This window comes from Hemicordylus capensis, chromosome 1, assembly GCF_027244095.1.
Source record: "Hemicordylus capensis ecotype Gifberg chromosome 1, rHemCap1.1.pri, whole genome shotgun sequence".
In the NCBI taxonomy this organism is placed as follows: Eukaryota; Metazoa; Chordata; class Lepidosauria; order Squamata; family Cordylidae; genus Hemicordylus; species Hemicordylus capensis.
The window spans coordinates 342,206,250-342,233,697 of record NC_069657.1 but is presented as its reverse complement, the minus strand read 5'-3'; the positions used below and the strand labels follow the sequence as shown (position 1 = coordinate 342,233,697).

Genomic DNA, 27,448 nt, shown 5'->3' with positions numbered 1-27,448 from the left:
ATTTTCTCCACCTGAGACGGGTTGAACTCCAATTGAATGAAATAAATCATCTTTATTTCTTGACCTTTTAAAAGATTATTTGTGCATCACATTTTATCTTGATCAACAAAAACATTCCAGGAATTCAATAAAATGAATTCTTAACATATTGAATTTATTTTTCCTCAAGCTTTACTGTTGTTCTATCAATGAGTAGAATAAATGTATTAGATGTAATTTAAACATTGCCATTCCTATTTAACAGAGGACTAGACTACTAAATCTGCTGTCCTAAATTTTGAAAGTAGATTCCTCCAAAATTGATGAGGTTTAATTTTGTTGGAATACCTCCTCTTAACTGACCCCTGCTTAATTTTATGGGAATAGCTCCTCTTTACTGACCCTTGCTTACTGAGCAAAGAGACACCTTTTAAAGTGGCGAATATCTTATATTTAGCAGGAGGAGAGCAACAGTCCCTATCCAGCCCCAGAACGGCATTCTTCTAGTGGCTGTTGCTGGTGCCTACCTTATATTTCTTTCTTGGTTGTGAGCTCTTTTGAGACAGGAATCATTGTGCTTCTTTTTCTATGTAAACTGCTTTGAGCACTTTGTTGAAAAGTGATATTAAACTATTCATAGTCGTAATAGTCGTTTACTCCCCAGTAAATATGCTTAGAAACAGACTGTAAGATTTCTCCATGAATATGGGAAAGGAACATTGGCCTTACCGTGAAGGGTTATTTTTCCAGGTGGTAGGAGATCCCCAGGAAGGGTTACGAACTGTGCATGCCTGAGACAGAACTGGACCATGTGACTTCTTTGTAGGCGTCGCTAGCTCCCCAGTTCCAGGGCTGTTGAGCAAGCAGCATCTGAGTAGGTGGAGAGAGCTGCAAATCTACGGTCTGAGGATTAGTCCATAACAGACAGAAAACAACTATAACAAAAATAACATTATATAAAAAACAGAGGGAAAGAACAGTAACTAACCTCTGTAACCCTGAGAGCCAACTCTTATAGCTTGTTGGCAACTGCCCACCCCCGACAATCTTGAACCGATCTGAAGAAAGCATCCGGGTGGGGCTGAGGATCTCCTACCACCTGGAAAAAGAACCCTTCGCGGTAAGGCCAATGTTCCTTTTTCCAGTGGTAGGAGATCCTCAGGAAGGGACGTGCCCAAGCGAGAGACACCAGTCCCTGGGTAGGGTAGGATGCCATTACAGTACTTGTTGCAGGACAGTGCACCCAAAGGCTGCCTGTTGTTCAGCGAACCCCGAGATCTTGTAATGCTTGATAAAGGGAGTCACAGATGACCAGGTTGCAGTCCTGCATATCTCAGCTAGCGGAATGTGTGCTGAAAAAGCTGCGGACGTAGCAGTGCTCCTGGTTGAGTTTGCTGTGATACCCCCTGGCGGAGGCAGGTTGAGCGCTGAGTAGGCTAGTAGAATACACGATCTGATCCAGCCCGCCAAGGTGGCCTTAGAAACTTTGTTCCCCAGTGTCGCCTTATGAAAGGAGACAAACAGAGCATCGGACTTGCGAATATCCTTAGTTCTGCGAAGATACGTGCATAGTGCCCTCCGCACATCCAATTTATGCCATAACTTTTCGCTTGTATGAACCGGAGAGAGGCAAAAGGAAGGTAACACGATCACTTGAGACCTGTGGAAGAGTGAGTTGACCTTTGGTAAAAAGGTGGGGTCAAGGCGGAGAATAACAGCATCCGTTTGGAAAGTACAAAATTCCTTCTTAGCTGATAGAGCACTTAGTTCGGACACCCACCGCGCGGATGTGACCGCCACCAAAAACAGAACCTTGAACGACAAGATCTTCAATTGAATAGTAGATATTGGTTCGAATGGATCCTTGGTTAGGGCGTTGAGCACCTTATTAAGGTTCCAAGACGGAAAACATTTGACGGGAGGTGGAGCCAGGTTCGCAGCTCCACGGAGGAATCTAGAAATATGTGGGTGAATGCTAAGTTGGTTGGCAGTGGATAGGTCCAGAACCGAAGCTAGGGTCGATACCTGTCTGCAGAGAGTCACGGGTCGGAGATGCAGCTCTAGACCAGACTGGAGAAAAGCCAACACCTGTGGTACCCCTGTTGATAGGGGATCTATCCCAGATTTTCTGGCCCAACCGTGGAAGGCGGCCCACGTAGCCTGATATATTTGATGAGTGGACTCTCGTCTGGAAGCAAGAATAGTTTGCTGTACTGACGTGGGATAACCCTGTACTGCTAATTTCTTGCGTTCAACCTCCAGGCGGCAAGTTGTAGCCACTGTGGGTCTGGATGGAGGAGTGGCCCTTGACGTAACAGGTACCGTTGTGCTGGGAGGATCCAAGGGTCCTTGCTTGCTAATTCTACGAGAGTGGAGAACCATGGCCTGTGGGGCCAATGGGGAGCGATGATGATGATCTCCGCCCGTTCCTGTATGGCTTTCATGATGACCTTCATAATGATTGGTATTGGAGGGAAGGCATAGAGGAGCTCTTTCGGCCAAGGCGAGTGTAGCGCGTCCGTTGCCTCTGCCAACGGAGAGTGGTATCTGGCAAAGAAGCGAGGGAGCTGGTGGTTCCGCTCTGATGCGAATAGATCCACCTGGGGGGAACCCATGTGTTGGGCTATCTGGGAAAATATGCCCGGGTGTAGGGACCATTCCCCTGGGTCGATAGAAGTCCTGCTCAACCAATCCTCAACGTCGTTGTCTTCCCCTTTGAGGTGCTCTGCGGCAATGGAGTGCAGAATGGTTTCCGCCCAATCGAAGAGTAGATCGGATTCTCTCATCAGCATCGTGGATCTGGTTCCCCCTTGTTTGTTGATGTGTGCCTTCACTGACACGTTGTCCGTCCGAATAAGAACGTGTTGTTGACTGACCAGGCTCAGAAACTTGAGAAGTGCCAGTCTGACAGCTCTAAGCTCTAGCCAATTGATTGAGCGCCTTGACTCTTCCTTTGACCAAACCCCTTGAGCGAATTGACTCCTTCAGTGGGCCCCCCATCCCGACAGACTGGCGTCCGTCGTCATCACGAATTGATTGGGTTCCTCTAACAGGTGTGCCTGTAGGAATGCTGGGGACAGCCACCATAGTAAAGACTCTCGGACTCTCTGAGGAATGTGAATGGGGATCTTGGAGTTTGCCATGATCTTGTTTTGCCATGGTAGGAGGAGCCATTGTAATGGGTGAGAGTGCCACCTGGCCCACGGGGTGCAAGGCAGGGCAGCTATCATTGAGCCTAACTTCGATAGGTGCATTAAGTCCTCTGAGGTCTTGGACAGTAGTGGTCGTATCTGTTGCGTGATCTTTTCTCTGCGCTCCCGTGGGAGACGGACTATCCCCCATGCCATGTAAAAGTGTGCTTTTAGGTGGACTAACCTTTGAGAAGGTTCTAAGTGGCTTTTTGAACAGTTGACCACAAACCCATGGTTTTCTAGGGTCACTAGTGTGGTGAGCACGTCTTTGATGGCCTGTTCCTTCGACCAGGCTCTTACAAGAAGATCGTCGAGATACGGGTGAATGTGCGCCCCCTGTAGACAAAGATGTGAAATGAGCGCTATCATCACTTTGGTGAAGACTCTTGGGGCGGATGAGAGCCCGAAGGGGAGTGCACAATATTGAAAGTGACTTCCGTTGTATGAGAATCTGAGATACTTGCGGGATTCTTCCCTGATGGGGATGTGCAAGTAGGCCTCTGATAGGTCTTTTGAGGCTAAGAAGTCCCCTGGTTGAACGGTTTCTTTTATGGTGTGCAAGGACTCCATCCTGAATTTTCTTTTTTGTACGACGCGATTGAACGCTTTCAGGTCGAGGACAGCCCACCACGAACCATCTTTCTTCAGAACGAGCAACAGGATCGAGTAGGTACCTTGAAAAAGCTGGGAAGAAGGAATCTGTTCTATTGCCCTCATCTGGAGTAAATGACGAACTGCTTGAAGCATCCTGAGATGTTTTTCCGGATTGGAAGACTTTGGGGTGGGGATGAATCGATGATGGGAAAGCGTGGAGAGCTCGATTTTGTAGCCTCTGGTAACTAAGTCTAAGACCCATGTGTCCGATGTTGTGGACATCCAAGTGTTATAAAACTCTGCCAGCCTTCCGCCTACTGGAGTGGCATCACTGTCTCTTTTGATTGTAGAATGAGGTAAAGGGCTTGTTGGAGAATCCTCTGTTGCCCCTGAAGCGCTGACGCCATTGAGCTCTGTTTGCACCGCGATAGGGGGAATGGGAATCTCTCGATGAGAAACTTTGGTTAAACGACGATGGGTAATGTTGTTGGAATGCTTGTCTAAAGGGATGAAAAGGGCGTAAGGAATCACGAAAGGAACCCCGGAATGCCCTGCGGGAGGAAGGCATCACCTTTCTCTTGTCCCAGGTTTCCGTCAGTATTGGTTCTAGCACTGGGTCAAAGAGATCCTCCCCCTTGAAAGATGCAGACATTAATGCCAGTTTCGACATATAGTCTACATTCCATGATTTTAGCCAGAGTGACCTACGAATCGCCACTCCCACCCCCAAGGCCCTAGATGAGAATTGTATATTATCTAAGCTACAATTGGCCATTAGGGCCGCTGCCTTGGCAATCTTATTAATAACCTGATGAAGTTTGGGTAGGTCTGTTGGGACCATCTTGACCAGTTCCTTAGCCTAAAGCAGCGAAGCCCTGGCAAAGATGGAATTGGTAGTAGGCGATGGCGATCCTCCTGCAATTTGAGCTGCTCGTGTCCCTCAGCATGCACCATGGCGCCAGAGACCAGCTGGGGTACCAGTGGATCCACCATAGGCGTGGCAACAATTTTGCTAACCTTCCCTGGAAGCACATAATGCCTCTTAGGGATGTTCCCTATTGGCTTAGAAGTGGTTGGCCGCTGCCACTCAGCGCACATCACTTTCTGAAATAATGGTGGAAAAGGAACTATAGGATTGACAGGGTCGGAAGCGGGAAAAACCTGCTGGTCAAGACCTAACGTGGTACCCTCCTGTTCTGGTGGGGCAATGTCATTAATAGTGCGCTTGGCCTTGGAAAGTAGAATATCGAAGTCTGTAGGAGAGAAAAGTCTGGCAGAGTTAGGGATAGGAGGCGCTGCCTCTTCATCTGACAGTTCCCCATCCTCTTTTTCCAAGTCAGAGTGGTCTAGGGGGTCCCTAGTGGGTGAATGTGGAGTTCTCCCCTCTGGAGATGAAGGCCTGTCAGGCCTTGATGGAGGTGGGGGGGGAATTGGAGGGAGGGAGGGAAGTGGGGTGGGTTGACGTGGGGCCTGAGGAATAGGCTGTCGCGGATGATTGTGTCTCTGCCCCTCGTCAGAAGATGATGAAGAGGAGTGAGAACGTCTGCGCTTAGAGGAGCGCTTATGGTAAAAAACTCTGGGCATAAACAATCCCCTCTCTGATATGGGAATGGCCCTACACCTTGGACTTGAATCCGGGGAGGATGATGATAACCTGTCTGAACCCCGCCTATTAGCCCTCTGTTTCCGGGTTGGGCCCCTTTCTAGTAATGGATTTGGGGCTTCTTGCAAAGAAACAGGGCCTTTGTCTATTATTGACTGAGATTGCAGCGTTTCTACTGAACGTGGCCCTACAGGGGGCAGTGCGATTGCAAAGGGCTGCAAAGCATAGGGTTCTGTTGCAATTTCCCGCCTAAAAAACTCCTCAGCCACTGTGTTGCTCTGGGGGAAAACGGATCTTTACTTACTGCAGGAGACACCGGGTCCGGAAAACCTGCAGGGTCCACTGGTAACGGCGGGGAGGGGGACTTTGCCGGTTCTGCAAGTGAGTTCACCGTGATTATTGGGTCAGACGCTGGTAGATTGCCCACCGGTCACCAGCCGCCCTTTTCTGTCTGAGAGCGCTTCAAGTGAGCTTCTTTGTGCTTAGCTCCATTGCCAGCCGCCTTTGATTTCGAGCGGCGGCAGACCGCCTGAATCAGCAAGCGCTCACTCAGGCGCTTGTGACCCTCCGTTCTGACTAAAGATTCCTTGCGTTTTTTTCTTCCTTTTGCTCCCCTGCTCCCCAATATGCTTCAACTTCTTAAGGGCTTTCTGAGTTAACTGCCCTGAAGTCAAAGGCTCCATTGCCTGCGCCACCGGCATGGCGATAAGTAAAGGCAAGCACGGCGGGGCCGCCTCACTGTTAACTGCTGCTGCGGAGTTACTTCCCCACGCGTTGCCCAGGTCCTGCGGCAACTGGGAAGCCTCCGACATGGAGCCCTGTAAGAGCTCTGCGGCATGTGAAATGTCTATTGGACTCCGAAAAAGTGGCGAAAACAAACAAAAAAGCTAAATCTATAGAGAAAAGCCAATGAATCCAAATTGAAAATTAAGAAAGGCAATTTGCAACAGTTTTAATATAGCCGAATAGAGCGCGGGCTCTCCTCCCGCCCTTGCACAAAACTAAGAAGTGGGAGGGAGGTGAAAGCGAAATGGAAAGGATAAACGAGCAAAAGACAGACCAGAATCCTGTAAAAAGCTGGAGCTTTCTCTCCTAAGGTCTAGTCCCAAGCGAGACAGAACTGGAACTGGGGAGCTATCGATGCCTACAAAGAAGTCACATGCTCCAGTTCTGTCTCGGGAATGCACAGTTCGTAACCCTTCCTGAAGATCTCCTACCACTGGAAAAAAGCCTGAAAATTTGAACCTGGGTCTTCTCTTCCTGCTCCTAGTGCAATATTCTAAACACTACACCACACTACTAGCTCTACGGGTAACAGCTGCTACTCTATCATGCTGTGACATGCTGGTTTGCACAGCAGAATGTGCTGCCTAGTTGTGCTTCTTTCATGCTGCCCAAGATGCCAAACTGAGTGGCATCAATACCTTCTGAGGGTGCTAACAATCAATAAGTAGAGTCATGACTGGCAATGCCAACTGGATTAACAGGGATGCTGCATGAATCTCTCAGTGTTTTACATTGGCTTCTTTCTACAACCATTGTGCTTCTGAGTTTGCTGCAAAATGAGCTTTGGGATGTGACTTTATTAAGCTACCATTAGCCTTCTGTAGCAACTACCTGAGGAGGCCACGAAAGGGCTGGGTTGAATCATGGCATCATCCTTCCCATATGTGGATAAACATATGAAATGGCAATTACATAATGAAACTGAAACCTTTTCTACAAAGCTGCTCTAGAAGAACATTGTGTCCAATGTGTTGGCTTTAGTTCCTGTCTCCTGAGTTACTGTAAGTACTTTCACATTTAATTTTGATGAGGATTATTACAGTGTTTTACAATATTCAATAATATATATCCCAAAGGAAGCTTATTATCTAAATACTGCACAAGGCAAATAGCAATGAGAAGTAAGAAGAAAATTAAAGGGAAGGTAATATTATTTAAAGCAATTTAATATAAATTCATAGAAGAAGCCTGTATCATCTCCAGGTTACAGCTGGCTAAAAGTACACAGTAGGAGGGTCCTTGCCAGACCTTATATGGCAGATGCCTAAAAGGTGGTGCATTGATTTGTCAGTGCCAGTTTGCCAGTATCGGTGCACTTACATAACTATATATTCTTTAGCAATCTCCAAGGAAGAGTGATTGTGACAGAGCTGTTGAGAGGCAGCTAGTCCATGAACAAAAGCTTGTTCTCCTTTGCAAAATTTGAAGGAAGAATGAAAAATCTGTCTCAGCAAGAGCCTGACAATTCAGAACATATAAGATTTCTTTTAAAAATACTATTCTTTTTTTTTTAACACCAGTCTTTTACACCCACACTTTTTACATCAGCAACTCCTCTGTCTTATTTCTTGGCACAGGAGACACAGCATTATTTTTCACAGCCTGAAATGTTGATTTCTGTAATAAAACTTGGACAAAAATTAACGTAACCAAGACCTATTGTAACCATGGCACCCTGGAGTGTAAAAACAGTCTACTATGCAGTTTTCCATGCTGAAACCAAGCTCTCAACCACTATGAACATTAGTATGCCATTGGCACTGCATATGCACAGATCCTGGACATGCCAAAGCTGCATATGTAGCTGAGCCAACTCAGTTTAAATAAGACATCCTTTGAATGGAACACTGTACAGGCAACTATTCTAGCATACTTTTAAACTTGGTCTACCAAAGTTTATAGGAAGCATTCTGTCACTCTTTTTCAGTTTTCTGTGCTAATATGAATAGCTTCTGTACTATTGTTCTTGTTCCATAATTGTATTATTCAAGAGAAAGAGAGCAGAAGCAGGTCTAGAGTTAACTTCTCCTACAATTATGAAATGTAGAAAGACAGAAAGCTGCCTTGTTCTGAATCAAATAATTGACCCATCTAGTAGGGTGGAATGTCACAAAATGGATTTTCCATTTTGTTTTGAGCTCAAAACAAAATGCAGATGGCTGAAATGTTTCAGCGAAACAGTGGTCAAACTGGCTGTTCCGACGGAACGAACTTGAATCTTTCCAAGTGTTTCAGCAATAGGGAACAATGGGGAAACTCAAAATACCCCATTGTTTCCCATTGGTAGGCCCCAGAGACTAAAAGGGGGTTGGGTAGTAGGGCATGATGGGTACTACCTACTACCAAACCCATAAAAGAAATGAAAAGTGGGTGATTTCTAGAAACATTTAAGCTTTCCCCCAAACCCCCATAGGATCCTATGGGGGTTTGAGGGAAAGCTTTTTTTTTTTTTTTAAATCACTGTTTGCTTTTGTGGGTTGATGGTAGGTAGCACCCATCATTGTTACAGACCAGGCTTGATTTATACACTAAATATGCTCATTAGCTAGTATACAAAATAGGTCTGGACCAAATTCTTTTATATTAGTGACCATGTGTGATCTGGACGCATAGAAGAAAGGAGATCAAACCACTCAAAAGGATTCAATGGGCTTTACTGAGTATAAAAGACTAATCTAGCAAAGCAGAAAGCAGAACCCTCTATCAATATTAGCAACAGTATTTAAACAGAACATCCTAACCCGTACCAATATATTCAACCCGTGTGCCTAACTAACATATGTGTGTGCAATTAAATCTTCCTAGAGCCTAATACAATTCAGATACAGGTGGAAAAAGGGGGGGGGGTTGAGAGAGGCTGAGGCCTGGCATGGTTTTGGAATTAGTAGGGGGAAGGGGGGGGGAGGAGAAGGAGGGGGAAAGGATGGAGGGACCCAAGGCTTGTAAATGAGCAGCATATTTACCAGGATCAGAGACTTGAGCGGAGATCTTTTCAGCTGAGGTCTTTGGCGGAGACTGGAGTTGTTGCAGTGCTCAGATCAGGCTGAGAGCCGGAGCACCATGGCTGGGGAGTCTTGTCTTTCTCACTGCGCAGTAGAAGTCACAGACAGCCTCTGACCATGGCGGAGTTCCTGCTTTGCCCCGCGGCTTAGCAGCAAACTCTGGGATCCTCATGAGCAGCTTTTGCTGTAGGCAAAAGATTGCAAAACTGCCATGTCCAGAGACTCCTTCTTATAGTGGTTCCATCCTTTGATGTTCATTTGAGTCTTCTGGATCACAAAAGTCGTTTATTCCTGCTATCCTCTGAATATTGTCTTTTAATTACCAAAAATCTCTCAGGATATTTGGTCAGTTCAGAGAGATGACAACAGGTTAATTTCAGCAGTGTGAGACCGGTAATTAAGCCTGACCCATTGTGTCTCAGTGAGTTTCCACAGACGCTGATAACCAATGCTAGATTACCCCTGCCTCTACAAATCATTTACCAGGCAGTCATGAGATTCACCTCTGAGTTCAGATATTATTTCATTTCTTAATATAACATGAAATCAGACACAGGCCAATATTTCACATACTTCTGAGTTGGTATCTCTGGTTCTGATATGTTATGGACCGTTCATAACATCATGCCCTACCACCCAACCCACTTTGGTGTCCCTAGGATCTACCAAAGGGGAACACTGGGATGTTTCAAGTTCGCCCTTGTTCCCTATGGCTGCAACAAGCTGCACTCACAGAGTGCACACACAAGCTTTGCCTTGCAATTTGCAATGCATTTTGTAACCTTGCCTTGAAAAACACTGAAGAAGCACACAGCAAAATAGAATCTATCCCTCCTAACACAGAACAAACATTTCAGAAGGGGGGGGACGGGACCAACCAAAAAAGAATGACTGACCCAGAATCCACTGCCAGCCACAGTGCCTGCACTGCAGTAACATCATTGGTACAAGTTTCTCTCTTCCACACAATTATGACTCCTTACTCCCTGGCATTGCCACAGCAGCACCCTTAGCAGCAAGCATTGCCATAAGCTCAATGCAACTTCATTGAGCAACTTCAGCCACATTTTGACTGAGTACACCTTGAAATGCAGATTGCAGCAGACCAGAGCAATGCATAAAGCACAAGTTAGTCTCAAGCCCAGACATAGAGTTCATCACAGCAATCACCAAGAAACACATACACTACACACAGCTGCCACTGTCCATTTCTTGCCAACAATATCTCACAAACTAAACCACAACTCAAGGAAGGCACCCAAGTTCTGCCTTTGTCAATCTGAGATCCAGCAAAACCAGATAGTTATAGCAGCTCCAGTTATAGTTCTCCAGAGTTGTGATGAAGGATGGGCATATTTCAGAATCCTCCCTTACACACACACTTTGTTTTTAAAAAACAAAACAAAAACAGAGATGCTAGAGAATGAACCTATGACAGTCTCTTCATGAAAGGCTTACTCTAATAATAGGTGAGGGCCCTAATGATTTTATTGTAGCCCATTTTATATGCAAGAGAGGAAAAACAAGGAAAAGGTAAATATGCTTTAATAATGAATATACATTTGAGTGATACAAGGTATGTGTGCACATTTTATCTGGAATTGTCACAGAGTCATAAACTGATAAGCATTTCTCATGAGTTATGAATGAACTGAAATCAAGAAATTATTAAAAATGTATAAGTATGATACATTGAACAGAATTATTCACTATGTATGTTTACTATTCAGGGAGTACAAAGATAGGAAACTTTGTTTTCCCTGCATCACTTTCAATAGGAAGATATAGAAGTATTGCCATGTCAAAAAATATATGGCAGATTTTAGAGTATTCAGAACCAATTATAGGAGCCATTCCTATGCTCAGTTTCAAGAGCAGTAAGCTACTACCAACGCTCATCCAATCCACATTTTACTTAGAAGTAAATGCAGAACAGAGCTAATGGCACGGCTGGCAGTGGTATATACTAGTGCCAACAGAATTCTGCTTTTGCTGTGTATATGACATTTAGTATTATTACATCAATGTTGTATTAGTCTGGCATTTTGTTATTACTTCTTGAAATTAGTATCCCATGTTAAATAAATGTTTAAAGCACCAAAACTTAATCTAATAAAATTTTAAAAAAACAGTGTTCAAATATATCAATCATTATGCTGTAACACATAATAAAGAGTGGTTTATCATCATCCACTGGACTAAACGGACCAGTGATGATAATGGATGGATCACTACCTGGTCAAGTTTGGTTTCACAGCCACAATCCAGCCCTGCAGGGGTGGAGGCCCTTTTAAGATGGTCCACCCGAGACTACTGCTGGACTCAGTGAGATTCCAAAAGGTTTTGGAGGGTTTTAACGTTGGTCCTGCCAGTGATTCTGTCAATGCCCTGGTGGGAACCTGAAATAGGGAACTCACCAGGGCAGCAGATATGATCGCTCCTAAGCATCCCTTCTGACCGGCCTTAAGAGTGGCCCCTTGGTATTACAGAGGAGTTGCAGGGTCTGAAGCAGCAAGGAAGGTGACTGGAGAGCAAGTGGAGGAGAACTCGGCTTGAAATTGACAGGACGCAGCATAGAGCCCATTTGAAGGTTTATGTCAGGGGTATGGAACCTTGGCCATCCAGCTGTTTTTGAAATACAACTCCCATCATCCCCAGCCGTGGCTGAGGATGATGGGAGTTGCAGTTCAAAAACAGCTGGAGGGCCAAGGTTCCCCACCCCTGATTTATATGGAAGTGGTGCATGTGGCAAAAAACCCAATTCTGGTCTGCACGCATTGTGTCTACAGGTTCACATTCAGCAGAGCTGTCCTGGGTTGTGAGGAGTTTGATTCAGGCTCCTTCCAGTTCAAATAGGTCCCCAGAGACTTTGGTCTGCTGGGATGCTTTTGATGGGTTCTTTGTGGACAAAATATCCTGTATTCGGGCCGACTTGAACTCCGCTATTTCTGCAGAGTCTATTAAGGACACCAGCAACCCCTCTTGCAGTATGAGGTTGGATCAGTTTCAATCTGTGATGCCTGATGATGTGGACAAGCAGCTTGGGGCGGTGCGGCCTACCACTTGCTCTCTGGATCCTTGCCTGACTTGGCTGCTTCTATCTAGCAGGGAAATTGTTGGGGATGGCTTAGTTAATATCATTAACTCATCGCTGAGGGAGGGTAGGATGCCTTCTTGTCTCAAGGAGGCAATGATTAGACCACTTCTTCCCTAGATCCCTCAGTGATGGATAGTTATAGGCCAGTCTCCAATCTCCCTTGGTTGGGCAGGGTGATTGTGGTGGCTAACCAGCTCCAGGCAGTTTTGGAGGAAACCAATTATCTAGACCCATTTCAAACTGGTTTTAGAGCAGGCTATGAGGCTGAGTCTGCCTTGGTCAGCCTGATGGATGACCTTTACCAGGGAATCGACAGAGGGAGTGTGACTCTGTTGGTTCTTTTGGATCTCTTGGTGGCGTCTGATACCATCGACCATGGTATCCTTCTGGATCGCATGAGGGAATTGGGGATAGGAGGCACTGCTTTGCAGTGGTTCAACTCCTATCTCTCAGGCAGATTGCAGATGGTGGAGCTTGGTGACGGTTCCTCTTGATTGAATTCTAACATGAACAATTCAAAATTCAGAATCTATACCATCTTTTTGTACCAATAATGATTTGATACGATTAACAATGAGGAGGATTTTAACAAACGTAGGGCTTGGATACAAACCATTATTTTGCCATATCCTAAGGTATTCTATGAATTTTACACTTTTTCTGGTAGTTTTTCTCCTTTAAGAATCAGATACCACCACAGACTAAATCACAAATTCTTTTTGAAATTTCCCTTACTGTAGTAAACTGTGGACATAGGGTACTGCAGTTTGAGAAAATGCAGTTTGTGCCCTGTGCACAGGGCACACAGAACTAGTTTCATGGTCGGAGCCTTGACTAAAGTATTTCATCCAAATTTTGTTATAACTTTTTAATCAGACAGCAGTGCTGCTGCTGCACTGGACAGTCTTAGGAAGAGGACAGCCATAGAGAGCTGATCCAGAAAGTAATGAACTTGGTCTCTTTTTTGACATTATCAGTTTCATCACTTTGATTCCAGTCCCCAAACCTAAAAGCAGCTATATGGAAAAGCTCCAGTTATGTTTTGATACAGTGCAACACTCACTCAAAAATGTTACTCAAAAGTAAATCCCACATGCTAAATGCAACTTACCCTCAGATAAGTGTGCATAAGTTTGCAACCTCATTCAAATGAATGGTCAATGGCTCCACTATGAATGGTGAATGAATGGTCAATGAAGCTTCCAACACATCATTAAGATTTCTGGCATAGTTTTACAAGCTAGAGCAGATTAATAGTGCCATTCATTGCCAAAAGAGCTGCACTGCATTGGTTGCAAGTTGTTTCTGGGCTCAATTCAAAATTCTGGATATGATCGTTAAAATCTTAAATGGTTTTGAACCATTGAGCTGTAAAAGCTGTACTAACCCTTAAATGCCTTCCTGTATGCTCCCGTTATCACCTGAGGGTTTGCTCTGGGTGCCCATGCCATTAGACATCTAGTGAGCTTCCACTAAAAGCAGAACTGTTTTGGTGCACCTGCAGTGGAACATCCTAACCGAAGAGGCTAGTTGCCCCCCCTTTTTAATTATTGTTGTTATTATTATTATTATTATTATTATTATTATTATTATTATTATCAATTCAATTTCTATACCACCCTTCCAAAAATGGCTCAGGGCGGTTTAAACAAAGAAACAATAAATAAATATAAGATGGATCCCTGTCCCCAAAGGACTCACAATCTAAAAAGAAACATAAGATAGACACCAGCAACAGTCACTGGAGGTACTGTACTGGGGATGGATAGGGCCAGTTACCTTCCCCCTGTTAAAGAGAATCACCACGTTAAAAGGTGCCTCTTTGCCAAGTTCCTTCAAGTGCTGTGTTAATACCTGACTATTTCATTCTGCCTTTGGGTAAAGCTGATGCTTGGCTAGTGATTGGTGGTAATTTCTGAGTTTTCCAGTTATGGATTGTATTCTTGTGTAACTAACTTTTTAAAAATGACATTGAAATTGTTTTATAGTGCTTTTATTAGTTGCCATTGATTTGTTTGTTGTCTTTACTGTTTGCTGTCTTTGGTGAAAAATGGAAGATAAAAAGTTTTAAAATAAGTGTTCATACATTTAATTACCTCAAGACTTTTACTTTAGACAATATATTAATTATCTAAATATAATTATATATATTACATATATTAATTTATCTATATATTTAGATAACAGCCACCAGCCTAGTATCCATTGATAAGCCTGTCCTCCACTGAGTTGACTAAGCCCATTTTAAAGTTGTCCAAGCTGGTGGCCACCACCACATCCCACGGCAAAGAATTCCATAGATTATGTGCTGTGTGAAAAAGTACTTCCTTTTGTCGGTCCTGAATTTCCCAACCTTCAGTTTCACGGAATGACCCCAGGTTCTAATGTTGTGAGAGAGGGAGAAAAATTTCCCTCTCTCTCTATTCCATGCATAATTTTATGCACCTCAATCATGTCTCCCCTTGGTCACCTCTTTTCTAAACTAAAGAGCCCCAGATGCTATAGCCGTGCCTCATAAGGAAGGTGCTCCAGGCCACTGATAATCTTGGTTGCCCTCTTTTGCACCTTTTCCGGACTTTCAATATCCTTCTTAAGATATGGTGACTAAAACTGTACACAGTATTCCAGATGTAGCTGCACCATAGATTTGTATAAGGGCATTATAATATTAGCATTTTTATCTTCAATCCCCTTCTCAATGATCCCTAGCATAATTGGCCTTTTTCACAGCTGCTGCGCACTGAGTTGACACTTTCAATGAACTGTCCACCAGGACCCCAAGATCATTCTCCTGGTCAATCACCAACAGCTCAGATCCCATCAGTGTATGTGAAGTTTTCAGAAGAAATATTTAATAGCATACTTTCTGATTACCTATAGTTACCAAATTTTCCATGAATAATCCTGCCATTTAAATTAGTTGAATGCACTACCCTTTAGACTGGAATATGCAGCAGGAAAGTTGTTTTTTAATTTTTAAGATGACGTTCTGAATACAATATTTTAACTGTTGTTCTCAACAGATTTTATCACTCAATAGTTCAATAATTCCAAAATGACTCCATCCCCAAGAGAAGCAGAAGATCTTTCTTAGATTCAAATTTACTATTATTCACATTTACCATATATGGTATTTATTCAACAAAATGAATAATGTTTGAAGTTGAAATCCTACCAATTTCAAACTGTTCTTTGACTTCCCTTTTGCAAGCACATTAATGAAAAAAAATGTTATCACATCACATATATATGGGTGGCCCTCAAATAGTGGTTTCGCCCATTTGCAGGCCACCTCCCTGAATATCAATTTAGTTATCACGGGGGCGGGGCGGGGCGTTTCATTTATTCACGGTATTCTACCCCTGCAACTGAATCGGTATACAGTTTAAATAGCCACTCTCCCCATGTTTCTGCTGGCATGCGGGAAGATTTAAAGAAGCACCACGAAGGGTGCAGACTTCTCCATCCAGTCACACCTCTTGTGCTGCATCTTTAGATCTCCCTGCACATCAGCCAAGAAAACGGGGATAAGCTGATGAGTGGGGAGGTTTAAAGTTTAAATAGCCACTCTCCTTGCACAGGCTGCTCCATCCACTGTCGCCAAGAAAGTGGATTGTTTAGCTAAGGAACCAAAACCCAATTTTTTTAGTTAGGCCAAGCACTCTAATATTGTGGTTTCCACAGACATTACCCCCACAATATTAGAAGGTATCCTAAATTTCATTTCTTTAACTTTCCTAGCATTGTATTCTACACAAAATGACTTTGTCTGGTCATCACCTGGGCCTTACCTACTAGATCGAAATTATTTGACTAAGGGCCATAGCCTTTTCTTACACACCTATAGTGAATTGGGCTCTATTGCATAAATGTGTGTGTCATATTAAACAGTGACTACTACAAAAAGCCAATGATGATCACCATCCTAAAGCTGGTTTAAACTGAGGTCTGAGACACACACATTCTGAAAAGTACATATCAAAGAAACTATGAACTTGTAAACATTCTGCTTCATGAGAGAGAAAAATGAACAAAGATTTTGAGCTTGTCAAGCATAAATGGAGTATGTCATACCCTTCATACAAGTGGACTCTAAGAGATACTTGTTATGAAAAGAATAAAGTTCTGTTCTGTGTGAATGTGTCATTGTTTTACAATTTATGCAATATACACAATTTAAAATACTGTAAAATGTGAATACTAGTACTGCTGGAGATTAGTTGCTCCAAAGATATTCCTAAGATTGCACAAACATCACATTGTGCATAACACTTTATTTTAATGAGAAATATACAAAGGTTCAGCTACAATAATGAATGAATATATATGTCTAATGCAAGTATTGTGCTGATGTATACCATAGTTCAGTGAAATGTAGCATTCTTCAGAGTTATCAGTAGGCATAGGAGGCAATTACTTATATTAACATACTTTAACACTCTAAAATAAGCAATACTGATTTTTGTTTTTACCACACACAAAAATTGTCAAAATTAATTTTAACTCATTTTAAGTAAGTGAGGTGTCTATAACTTTAATTGACTTAACTAAAACAATGTATAAAGTTTGATTAAAAAGTTGCAGGCTTCTGTCTTAAAACAAATTATATATTACAGTACAAATTTCAAACAGTTTTGGAGAAGACATATACAAATGGAAAGTTACACAGAGCTACATGTGGTAGGGATGTGCTCAAAACACCATTCCATCTCCGAATTGTGGTATAGTCCCCGCACATTTAACAGAGAGGCAAGCAGGCCCATACCTGCTCCTTCTCTGCTCGCCACCACAGGAAGTTGGGCAGCGCCCTCCCAGTTAAGATTATGTGCTGGGATGGAATCTCCCAGCTGCCCTTGTGCAACACTGGAACACACATGGCCTCTGCACATGCACAGCAGCCATTTCTGTGGTCAGCTACCCGACTGCACATGAAGAAAGCTGCGAGACGTCCTGCTGGTGTGTGATCTTAGCTGGGGGTAGCACTGCCAAACTTCCTGTGGTGGCAAGCAGAGGAGGAGGAGCAGGTATGTGCCTGCTCTCCTCCCTGTTAAAGGTGTGGGGGCTGTGCCACAATTCAGAGCTCAAATAGTGTTTACAAGCACATCCCTAAAATTTGGGTTACAAAGTGAATTTAAATAAACAATGTGTCAATCAACAACAAAAAATGATGATGAGGTATTCTCTTGTACCTCTCAGTTTGATTTACATAAATCAGTAGGCAAGTATTTTCACAACATATAGATAAACACTATCACTGATAATGCGTGCATATCAAGCTGGGGCTAGAGACACAGCAACAGGAGCTGATTGACAAGTTGTTAGCCTTATTTGAGTTAGGGACCTTGAAGTCTTGTAGTTAAATGCCCTGCTCCGTGCAGAAAATTGGCACAAAATTCCTCCCAGTTGGCCATCCAGGTTCTGCGTAAAAACCTCCAGCAAATAGGATTTCAATTAACAAATACACTGTGTTCCTGAAATCATTCTACAGTAAGGATGCGCATGGAACGGGCGACTGCTGGTTTGAAAGTGGATGGGGGATAATTTTAAGGACTGGGGAGGGTGCTCTTACCTTTCGCTACCTACATTTTTGTTCTCAAAAACAGTCCCACCAGAACTTGCCACCTCAGTACATCACGGCCTGGAAGTGGCCGCTGCACATTTGCAGGTCATGGCGTGCGAGCGAGATGGACGCACGCACATGCAGTGGCCACTCCCAGTCCACGATGTACCAGGGCAACAAAGAGGTATGCTGCCACCGCAGGTCCATTTCTGAGAACAGCACTGGTGGGGAAAACGTGGCGGGGAAAATACGGCAGGGGGTAAGAGCACCCTCTCCATTCCTTAAAGTTACTTCCCCCTCAACTTTCAAACAGGCCGAACTGCTGGTCTTTCGAACCGTTTGGAGGCCCATAAAGGGCCTCCAAACCGGTTCCTTGCACATCCCTATTATACAGCAATGACAAGTGTTAACCACATAAGTTACCAACCCACAAAGTTTCACTGACCTATTAACCACACTAGTTAGTTTTTGGCCACCGATCAGTAGAACAAGGAAGTCTCAACAATCATAAAACATTTTTCAGCCTAGTAATCTAGAAGCAATTTTTCTCAGTAAAGATGAGAATGCACATCACTGTTTATCTGCCCAATTCACTGTAATCACAAGTCATCTTGTTAACCTAAGTGTATTAACTCAAGAAAGACCATTCTTATGTAAGCACTTTCAGAATCACATTCAAAAGTAGATACAAAAATAAACTTACCAACAACATGAATATGTGCACTAGAGAAAAATATACCAAACAGACAGAGTTTTCCCTGCAATAACAGAGTCAAATCTTGTAAACCTCTAGCTCATTCCTTTCAAAATAGCTGTAACAAGCCTCCAACTGTCCTGAACAATAAGCACCACAAGCAGATAAACTATGCAAGCTACAGAGGCTTTGGTTCTTTGACACTAAGGAAGAATTATATTAATTCTCAAATTGTTTTACACAACCTCTTCTTTTATCCACGAAGGTAATTCAAATTACATGGTAACTCTGGAAATCAAGAGAATCTGGCACTACATCTTTATAAGAGAGATGTATCACAACCCACCCACCCACTCACCCACACAAAAATAGAGTGTAAGGAAGTGACAGAGAACAATTTCTTCTTAATGCAACCAGGAATCTCAGGTTGGTGATTCAGTAAACTACCTGCATCTCCTAGTGCACTAGCACTGTTGAGATCATTTTTCCCTATCACCTCATGTTCAGAACATGTGACACAATACCATATGAAGAGATCAATGTGTGCCCAGCAAACCTAATTAAGGAATTTGCCACATACAAAACAATCTATAAGCTATGATCTTGTAGCATCTTTGAGCTATGATTGCGTAGCATCTTCAGGTAGATCACTGCACTGCACTGTTACTATAGTGCAGTAGCTGTAAGCTTGGCTTTCCAGCTACAGTTGAACCACAGACCCCATCATCCACAACCACAATAAATTGTGGCTGCAGTTCAACCACAATTGGAGAACCAAGGTTGCCTCTGCCTAGTATAGTGTCTAGCTGGTGAGGAAATAGTCCAGCAGTGATGGGAGAAAAGTGTCTCAGCCTTGAGACAAGAAGCAAAACGATAGCATTTCACATTTCCACTGTCCCAATACCACTTCCTTGGGAGACAGTATCTCTTTTTAATAGCTCTGAGAAATTAAGAGGCATTTTGAAATCTTTTGAATATACTGATTTAATTAATGGTATTAGCAATCAGCAAGATAAACCTATTACTTATTTTTTCATATAGGTTTCAAACAAATAGAATAAGCCTGTAGAAAGCTATTTTCCATACTACCCAAGAGAGCACTAAGCATCAGTGTATTTATTAATATGAAAATGTGCAATCAGGATAGGAATCCCATGTTCGTCTCTGAGAATTTTTTTATTTTCTGAAGAACCCAGCTTTGTTCCACATCCTAAGGTGTCAAGGGGATACAGGTTTTAAAACCTTGCATCCTATCAGCTAGATACCTCAACAGTAATTACATTTATTCATTGAGAATTACCAACCTTGCTTCTAAGTGGTGCAATTTTTTTAAAAAAGAAAAGGAAAATCCACAACTCTAACCAAAGTCCACAGCTCAGCAATTCCCCACATTGATTTCAGTGGGTTACACTTCTAGGAAAAACAGAAGTATATTCTAATTAACAAAATTAATTTTTAAATCTTATATTTCATATTGTAATTTTTGCAATTTTGTTTTTATAGCTAACCGAGTGAGAAATTAACCACAACACTGACAGTTAGTGGGAGGAATACAAAGCTAATCTAGTCTAGTCCCTCACCCCAAGACACTAACCTGCATACAAATCAAGCAACAGACACATAGAGAATCCTGTCATCAAGGCCATATACTGCCAGATGCCAATAGTGTACAATATTGTACTTGTCTACTGCTTTAAAAGTGCACCAAGCCCCACAGGCCCATAAAACTGGTGCTTTCCAATCCCAGGCCAGCTAATGGTAATTCTAGTGGTTAGCACTACCCCCTACCCCGGAAAATCTGCCTGGCATCCATCTGGATGGCCTTCTGACACAGGATCAAAGCATACTTCAGCAGGCTTTTGACCTTACCACTATGTGAACTCTTATTTGTCTGCTGCTAGTACATTTAATTGTTTTATAATTAAAATGCTTTTGAGGTTGAAATGCTTTTAATGGTTAGCCAATGAGTATTCCTAGCAATGTAGAAAGAAAAGGTATGAATATCTTAATAACTACTAGCTGACCCGGGTGCAGAGAGACTGTGCTTCTAGTTCTCCCTCATTCTCAGCCCCGCTGCCTCGTTCTTGGCCCCTCATTCTAAGCCCTCCCCCTCCTCTTCTCCACTCCAATGTTTTTTCTTTCTGGCTGGCAACCTGGCCAGCCGCTTTTTTCGGCTGCCCACCACTTTCTCTCCCCACACCGCGCCACTGCCGCTACTTTCTCTTTCCCTACACCACTCTCTCTTCCCCCTGCCGCAGCTTTCTCTCCCCCCCACCTCCACCTTCTCTCCCCCCCCCACCATCGCTTTCTCTTGCTGCCACCACCACTTTCTCTCCCCACCCACCCGCCCGTTCTCTGGCCTGTCCGTTGGCTTTATGTTCCCCACCACCGTCACTTTCCTCTCTCCCTCCCCTCGCTTGCGACCTCTCACAAGAACTGCAACGCATGGGATTAGTGACAGGTACATCTAAGAGAAATAGATAGAAGATAGATAGAAGAATGGTGGCAGCAAGCCCAAGCTTGCCTCCAAGAAGAAGCTGCAGCCAATCCTGACTCTCTGATGAGGACACATATGATAATTTATTCCAAATTGTTTTGTCTTATTTACACTTTACATGTTTAGGTGTAGAACTTTTAAAAACATACCACAGTTTTAATGACAGATGCATTCTTTTACAACCTCCCCAGTCCAATCTTAAACAAAGTAGTCACACTGGGGTTCATTGTAGTCCTGTGGCTACTCATGAGTAAACATTTGAAAAAGTGACAATTAAGCAGGGAACTTAAGGACAAAAGATAAGTCTTTACTGAAGTCAGTTGCAGTTCCCAACTCCAACAGATCCACATCACAGCAATGAGGTTTATTCAATGTGAAAGAAACATTGCACAATAATTTGTCCATGTACATGAAGTTTGCTTCAATAATTTTGACATATTTGCCACACAATATACCTGTCCTCCACTGCAAAACCATCAAACCATCTAGCCTGTCACTGTGTTCTGCGATGTATTTCAAATAAGACTGATCTGAGATTTTATTCCACAGAGCAGTGCCATTCAGAATTTACATCTGGCTTATTCTAGTACCCAACAGAATTAAAGTAATAAAGATAAAATATATTTCCTAAGCTCCAGTCTTGTTTTTTTCTACTCACACTCTCAGCTCCACAATCTTTACTCTTTCACAGTGCTTAAGAAAAGATATATTTACATATTTTCATCCCAATTCAATGTTGATACTGTCACCCCAATTCAATGTTGATACAAAACATGTTTAAATCAACCTATAGGAAACACTGAAAACTGTTGTAGTTATCCTTGAACTCAGTTGCTGCTACCAACAGGCACAAATCTTACAATATCAGATGGCAGTGAGAAACAACAGGGGTTGCCCTTATACTTTCTTGTGAGAGGCATCCAACTGATCCCTGCTGGAAGCAAACACATGACCAGATGGATCTTGGGCTGATCCAGCAGGAAAGGTCCTATGTTCTTATCTTTGTCACATAAAACATAAAACTTCAGTAGTAAATGCTATCATGTTATAAAGGTCTTGCAAAGAGTCTAGATTCCAAATACTACATTTACCATAGGCCTGAGTTCAAGAACTTTTGCGTTTTTGACTTTCTTTTGCTGCCATAACCCCCCCCAAAATACTCTTTCCCTGATCTGTGCCCCTTTCATGCCCTTGCAGGCTTTGAAAGGACTGCAGGCCAAGAAAAGGAGACTGCCCACAGTCTCTCTTCCACCCTTACAGAAGCTGGCAAAATAGGGAGGAGCCACAGCTGGAGCTCCAACAGGGTGGGGCAAGTTGGGGCTGCTTTTCATCACTTCCTGCTGCTCCAACATCCCTGCCCTCCATCATTTCAACAAGCCAAGACCAGGCAATCCCAGGAGGCAAGCAGCTGTGCACACCTCTTGGAAAGGTTGAACTGGGAGTCCTCGCCCCCACTTCTCTTTCTGAGGGGCAAGGACGGGTGGCTGCCAAGCAAGTTCCCATTGTGCTCCTGTTCCCCTAGGCCAGGAGCCCCCAATTTAACCCTTGCACCTCACGAGGAAAGTAGGACCAGGAGGATAGACATCCTGGGCCTGCTCCACTTGTGCTCCAGATCAAGAGCCCCCAATTTGACCCTTACGAACCCTAGCAAGAACAGCTCCCAGCCACCCCCACTCCCTTTGTGAAGCACCCATTTCTAGTCCTATCCTAAGGAGCAACGCAGAACAAGGCTGTTCCCATGTGACAGCCCCTCAGATATTTGGAAACTGCTCTCATCCCTCCCAGCAGTCTTGTCCCCTTTCCTGGTCCCACTACCCTTGTAAGGTTTCCAAGGGTCAGCCCCTATCTAACCCTAGCAAACCTTGCAGCTGGCAAGGGAAGCAGGCCAGGACAGGTGGCGGCAAAAACTTGCAAGGGGTAGACTGGGAGTGCCGGGGGCAAGGAGAAGAGGCTGTGGGCAAGCAGTCTCCTTTTTTTCAGCCTGTGCCTCCTTTAAACCCTGCAGGGGGGTGGGTAAAGCCGAGAGAGGCAACATTGGGCACTGCCCCTGGCTGGCATGCAGCTTTCGTGGGCTTCCTTTCAGAGGGGACACAACAAGAGACAGAATCCAAGAAGAAAATTAGGAGAGGAGCGAGTCACTTACCAGTTGCATGCCACAGATAAAGATCAGCGTGCACCTGCCGCTGCAATAACCCATGGTTTCCGAGAGCCCTTGCCACAGCCCTGCTGTCCCACGCAGAGCCCGACCGTATCCAATCAGATGCCGGCTAAGCAAGCCTGAGCAGGACTCGGGGGGCTCCTGCCTGCCGCTGCCGCCGCCGCCACCAGCGCGTCCCGGGAAGTGACAGGCATTAGGACCACATTAGCGGCCCCAACAACCGCCTTTGCAGCCTTCACTCCCCTTGTTCAAAGATGCCTCCGCCTACAGAAGCAGCAGCGCGGGCGGGAATGGGGTCCCGGAAGCCAGCAGGAACCGCTACAGTTCCCAAAGATATTCGGCCCCCCGCCTAGGCTCAGCTCTTGAGCCATCCAGCCACTTGGGCAGAGAAGCCGGAGAGCTCAGCTCATGCTTGCAGGCTGGGCTGCTTTTGCCTGCCCCCGCCCCGCCGAAGCACTCCTCCTTGTTCTGGCTTAGACAGCAGCAGCAGCAGCAGCAGCGGTGGCAAAGCCTCTTCTCAGAGCGGGTCCAGTTCTCCCCTTTGCAGAAGCTTCCAATCCTCCATGCAATGGCAGGGCGATTATTCCCAATGCAGCACAGCAACAGAAGGAGGAGGAGGAGGAAGGGAGCTGGCTGCTGCTCAGAAGCATGACAGGCGCTGTCTCTCAATGTTAGCAAGGCAACGGCTGCCGCCGCTCTAGCTGCCTGCTCCAGCCCAGCTTGGAAAACGGGGAGGGGGGGGAGAGAAGAGATGGGGGGGCGGGGGAGGACCTCCCAATCCCCTTATGACTTTGGCTCTGCTCTGGACTTCAGGATTATCTCCCTTGTCCTAGACACACTCACACACGCGACCTCTCGTGATGCTCTCTTCCCCAAACAGCACACACGTTGCTGCAGCCCACCTCCACCGGCGCCGCTGAAGCAAACACCTAACTCCAGAAGGGGATGCAGTTCTAGTGGCTTGGAATGGAGGCTTCGCACAAGAGTTTGGGGTGGAGGGAGCCTAGGTGGGTGGTGGCAGTCACGGCCACAGTCCGCGGCTTCTTTTGCCCGTCCGCTGGGCGAGCGAGGGTACCCCCACGCAAACGTGACAGCATATTGGTGAAGGGGAAAGACTGGCTATTCCGCTGGTCACCACCCGCCTTGTCTCCTTGCTGGTGCATGCGAGGCTGCGGTGTAGCTCTGCTCGGTCTGACTCTCCCCACTGTCTGGAGGAATGGGGGTGGGGGCTCTTCTGGAGGAAAACGCGCAGAAAAGGCAGAGGGCGGTGTGCGCGGAGTTCTCTACTGCCGCCTGCTGGGCTCCTATCAAAAAAGCAACGGCGGAAAAGGAGGGGCTGTGCTCAGAAGACAGAGAATTTGCTTGTACAGTACTTGTTCACCGGACAGTGGTCCAAACGCTCGAGGTGTTCTCCGATCCGCTACCTTCTGCCTTTTCTCCACTTCTTCCTCCAGAATCAGCACCATAATCAGCCGCAGAAATATCCAACTTCTTTTTGGCTCAGCCAGGGCCGGCGCGTCCATTAAGGCGAACTAGGCAGTTGCCTACGGCGCCAAAATGGAGGGGGCGCCACACTGGCCAGCCTGCCGCCCCCCCCCCCCGAGCGGTCAGCCTGCAGGCCCCTGCCTGGCGGGGGAGAGCAAGGGGCCAAGAAGGCAGGACAAGGCAGCAGCCCTTTGTCTGGTGGCAGGGCGAGGCGGGGGACCCAACCCGGGACTGCCGCCACCCCCCTCCCAGGGCTCCCCCCGCCCCGCGCGGCTGGGGCCAGGCAGGCAGCAGCAGCAGGCCCCGACCAGCCCCCGAGGCAGCAGCAGCAGCAAGCAGGCGCCGCCGCCGCCTCCTCCGGGGGCGGGGTGGGACTCAGCTCGCTCTCTCTGGCCGCGCCGCGCCTGCTGGACGGAGCAGTCCAGGCCTTGCGAGGACCGCCTTCGCCTCCCGCTCCAGAAGGAGCCCCCCGCGCGGAGGCTCCCACCGAAGGCCAGCCAGCGGGGGCACCTGCCGGGCAGCGGCCTGCTGCTGCTGCTGCTGCTGGGCAATCCGCAACCCCGGCCAGCCAGCCAGCCGCGCCTCTGGTGTGGCGGGGCTCCCCAGCCCGCCCCCGCACCCTGCTTTGCCCAGCCTGCCAGTTGCGGCTGCAGGAGGAGGAGGAGGAGGGCGACCACCCTCACCCAGGAGCCCCGACCGGCCACTGGGCGCCCCGGAGCCGCCGTCAGCAGCGGGCCGGCTCTGTTGAGTGACTCTCAGCACGGGAAGCCCGCCGCGGCTGAGTCGAGGGCCTCGGTGGTGGCGCCCGCCCAGCAGCAGCCTGGCAGTTGCACGCTGAGGAACTCGCGGGGCGCACGGCACAAGCAGCAGGAGCACAAGCAGCAGGAGGGCGGAAAGCAGCGCCTGCTTGGTCGGCCACGGAGGAGAGGCCTGCAAGGAGGAGGCTGAGGCCGCTGCTGCCGCCGCCTGCAAGAAGGCTGCCCCCGCCCCCACCCCGCACACTCAGCGGGCTGCCGCTGCTCCCTCTCTGGTGGGGGGGGGTAGGGTTAGGGTTGTGGGTGGCACAGAGACATCAGGCAAGAGGGCTGCAGAAACCAGCAGCCACAGCCCCGGGAGAGCCTGGCAGTGCCTGGTGGCCGGCAGTAGCCAAAGGGCCACCAGCTCCATGGCAAGACACCACCACCTCCCCCCAGCCCCCCTGGACCCAGCCAGCTGGCTCACTGCAGGGAGAGACTGCCCAGAAGGGTCCCCCCCACATCCCTACTGCCTCTCATCCCATTGGCTCCCCTGGCTGCCTAGCTCCTGCAAGTCTGCTCCATGGGCCCCACATTAGGGAGGTGCATGGAACTGGCCTGGGGTAACTTTAAGGGCAGGGGAGGGTGCACTTCTCTCCCCTTCCCGCGCTCGATTTCCTAAAAGTCCGTTGGGCTGGCATCGTGCCGCCCTGTTGCCCCCTTTACCAGATGGAACTGGAGGTATTCAACATATCTGTGCGCGTTGGGTGCGTGTGCAACGCATACAGGCGTGTCGAGTACTTCCAGTTACATCTGGTAAAGGGGGCAACGCTGCTGCCCCGATGAGCGCTGGTGGGGGGGGGGGTTTCAAATTCTGTGCTTTTCATTCTTCCTATAATACATCTGTGTTTGAAATATGATTGGCCGGGGGGGGGGGCGCGCCAGAAGGTGATCTCGCCTAGGGCGCAAAAAACCCTAGCACCGGCCCTGGGCTCAGCGCAATTTGGCAATACTTGCCTTGCAACACCCGACAGAGAAAAATGAATATGTTTAACATTCCTAATTAGGGTTGCCACTTTTTTTTTTTTTTTGCAAGGCCTTTGTTACTTTTAATGGCTATGTGATAGGCAAGACTTAGTCAGCTTTCACCTGTGAAGTTTCTGTGCAGCTGCTAAAGACACAGGTGTGGAAAAGAACAGGTGATAACTTATTTGGCAAAACACTTCCCCGTGAGCTCTGAATTTGACACTAAATTAAAATTCACAAACCTCTCTAAAAGCTGTTTTTTAAATATAAATATTAAATTTCAGATTAGATATGCTTCTTGGAGACAGACTATCTAGACAAATGAGGAAACAATGGGGCACAAAAAGTATTAATATTATGTCTGTTATTTTCTGAAAAGCAGTATGCATACATAAGCATACATGTCAGGGAAACATTCTTGAGCAACTTCTCTGACAAGGACAGAATTATTGGTTTATTGATTTAAATTATTGTTTTATTATTTTAGATTTATAACCAGTTTTTCTACTTCACACAGACACAAAATGCCAAAACAAACTGTGCCTGAAATAAAAGTGTTGAACCAAATTCAAAACTATATCACATTCAAAATGTGGTGCATTGACATTTGCAGAATATTTTGAATGCTGCATAATTTTGATGGGAAAACAAAACTTCTGATAAAGCAGTTCAGCTTTTATCATACCACTGAAAGTCAGTGGAGACTGCTGAGGCAATTAACTTTAACTGAAATTAACTTTTTTTTTCTTGCCCCCAAGCAGATTTTGTAAATCTGCATGTTTGCAAGACTGAATCAAAATAACTTGTTTTCATTTTCCCTTAAGCAGCCTGTCAAATGTGAAGTGTAGAATATCAGTAAATTTCCGAAGATCTGTACACATGTACATTTTGTGTGTGTGAATGACTGTACCTGCATTCACTTTAAAAGTGAACCTGGATAAGGACCCCCTCACAGGCAGGTTACAGATAGGAAATGCATTATTATACATGCACTGAATGTAACATGTACAACTGTACATGTGTGCAGATCTCTACATGTGTA

General features: G+C 45.7%; 1 protein-coding gene across 4 annotated transcripts in view; it reads right to left on the bottom strand.

The window, feature by feature from the left end:
- The window catches only part of NKAIN2 (sodium/potassium transporting ATPase interacting 2), an 875,273-nt gene extending 850,882 nt beyond the window's left edge, over positions 1-24,391 (bottom strand). Inside the window, exon 1 of one of the 4 annotated variants that reach the window (XM_053284541.1) lies at positions 23,147-24,391. In XM_053284541.1, the coding sequence (XP_053140516.1) occupies positions 23,147-23,200 (54 nt within the window). In that variant the 5' untranslated portion in view covers positions 23,201-24,391. The remainder of the gene's footprint in view (positions 1-23,146) is intronic. The other 3 variants (XM_053284517.1, XM_053284532.1, XM_053284523.1) reach the window with 3 other exon arrangements.
- Positions 24,392-27,448: the final 3,057 nt, after the last annotated feature.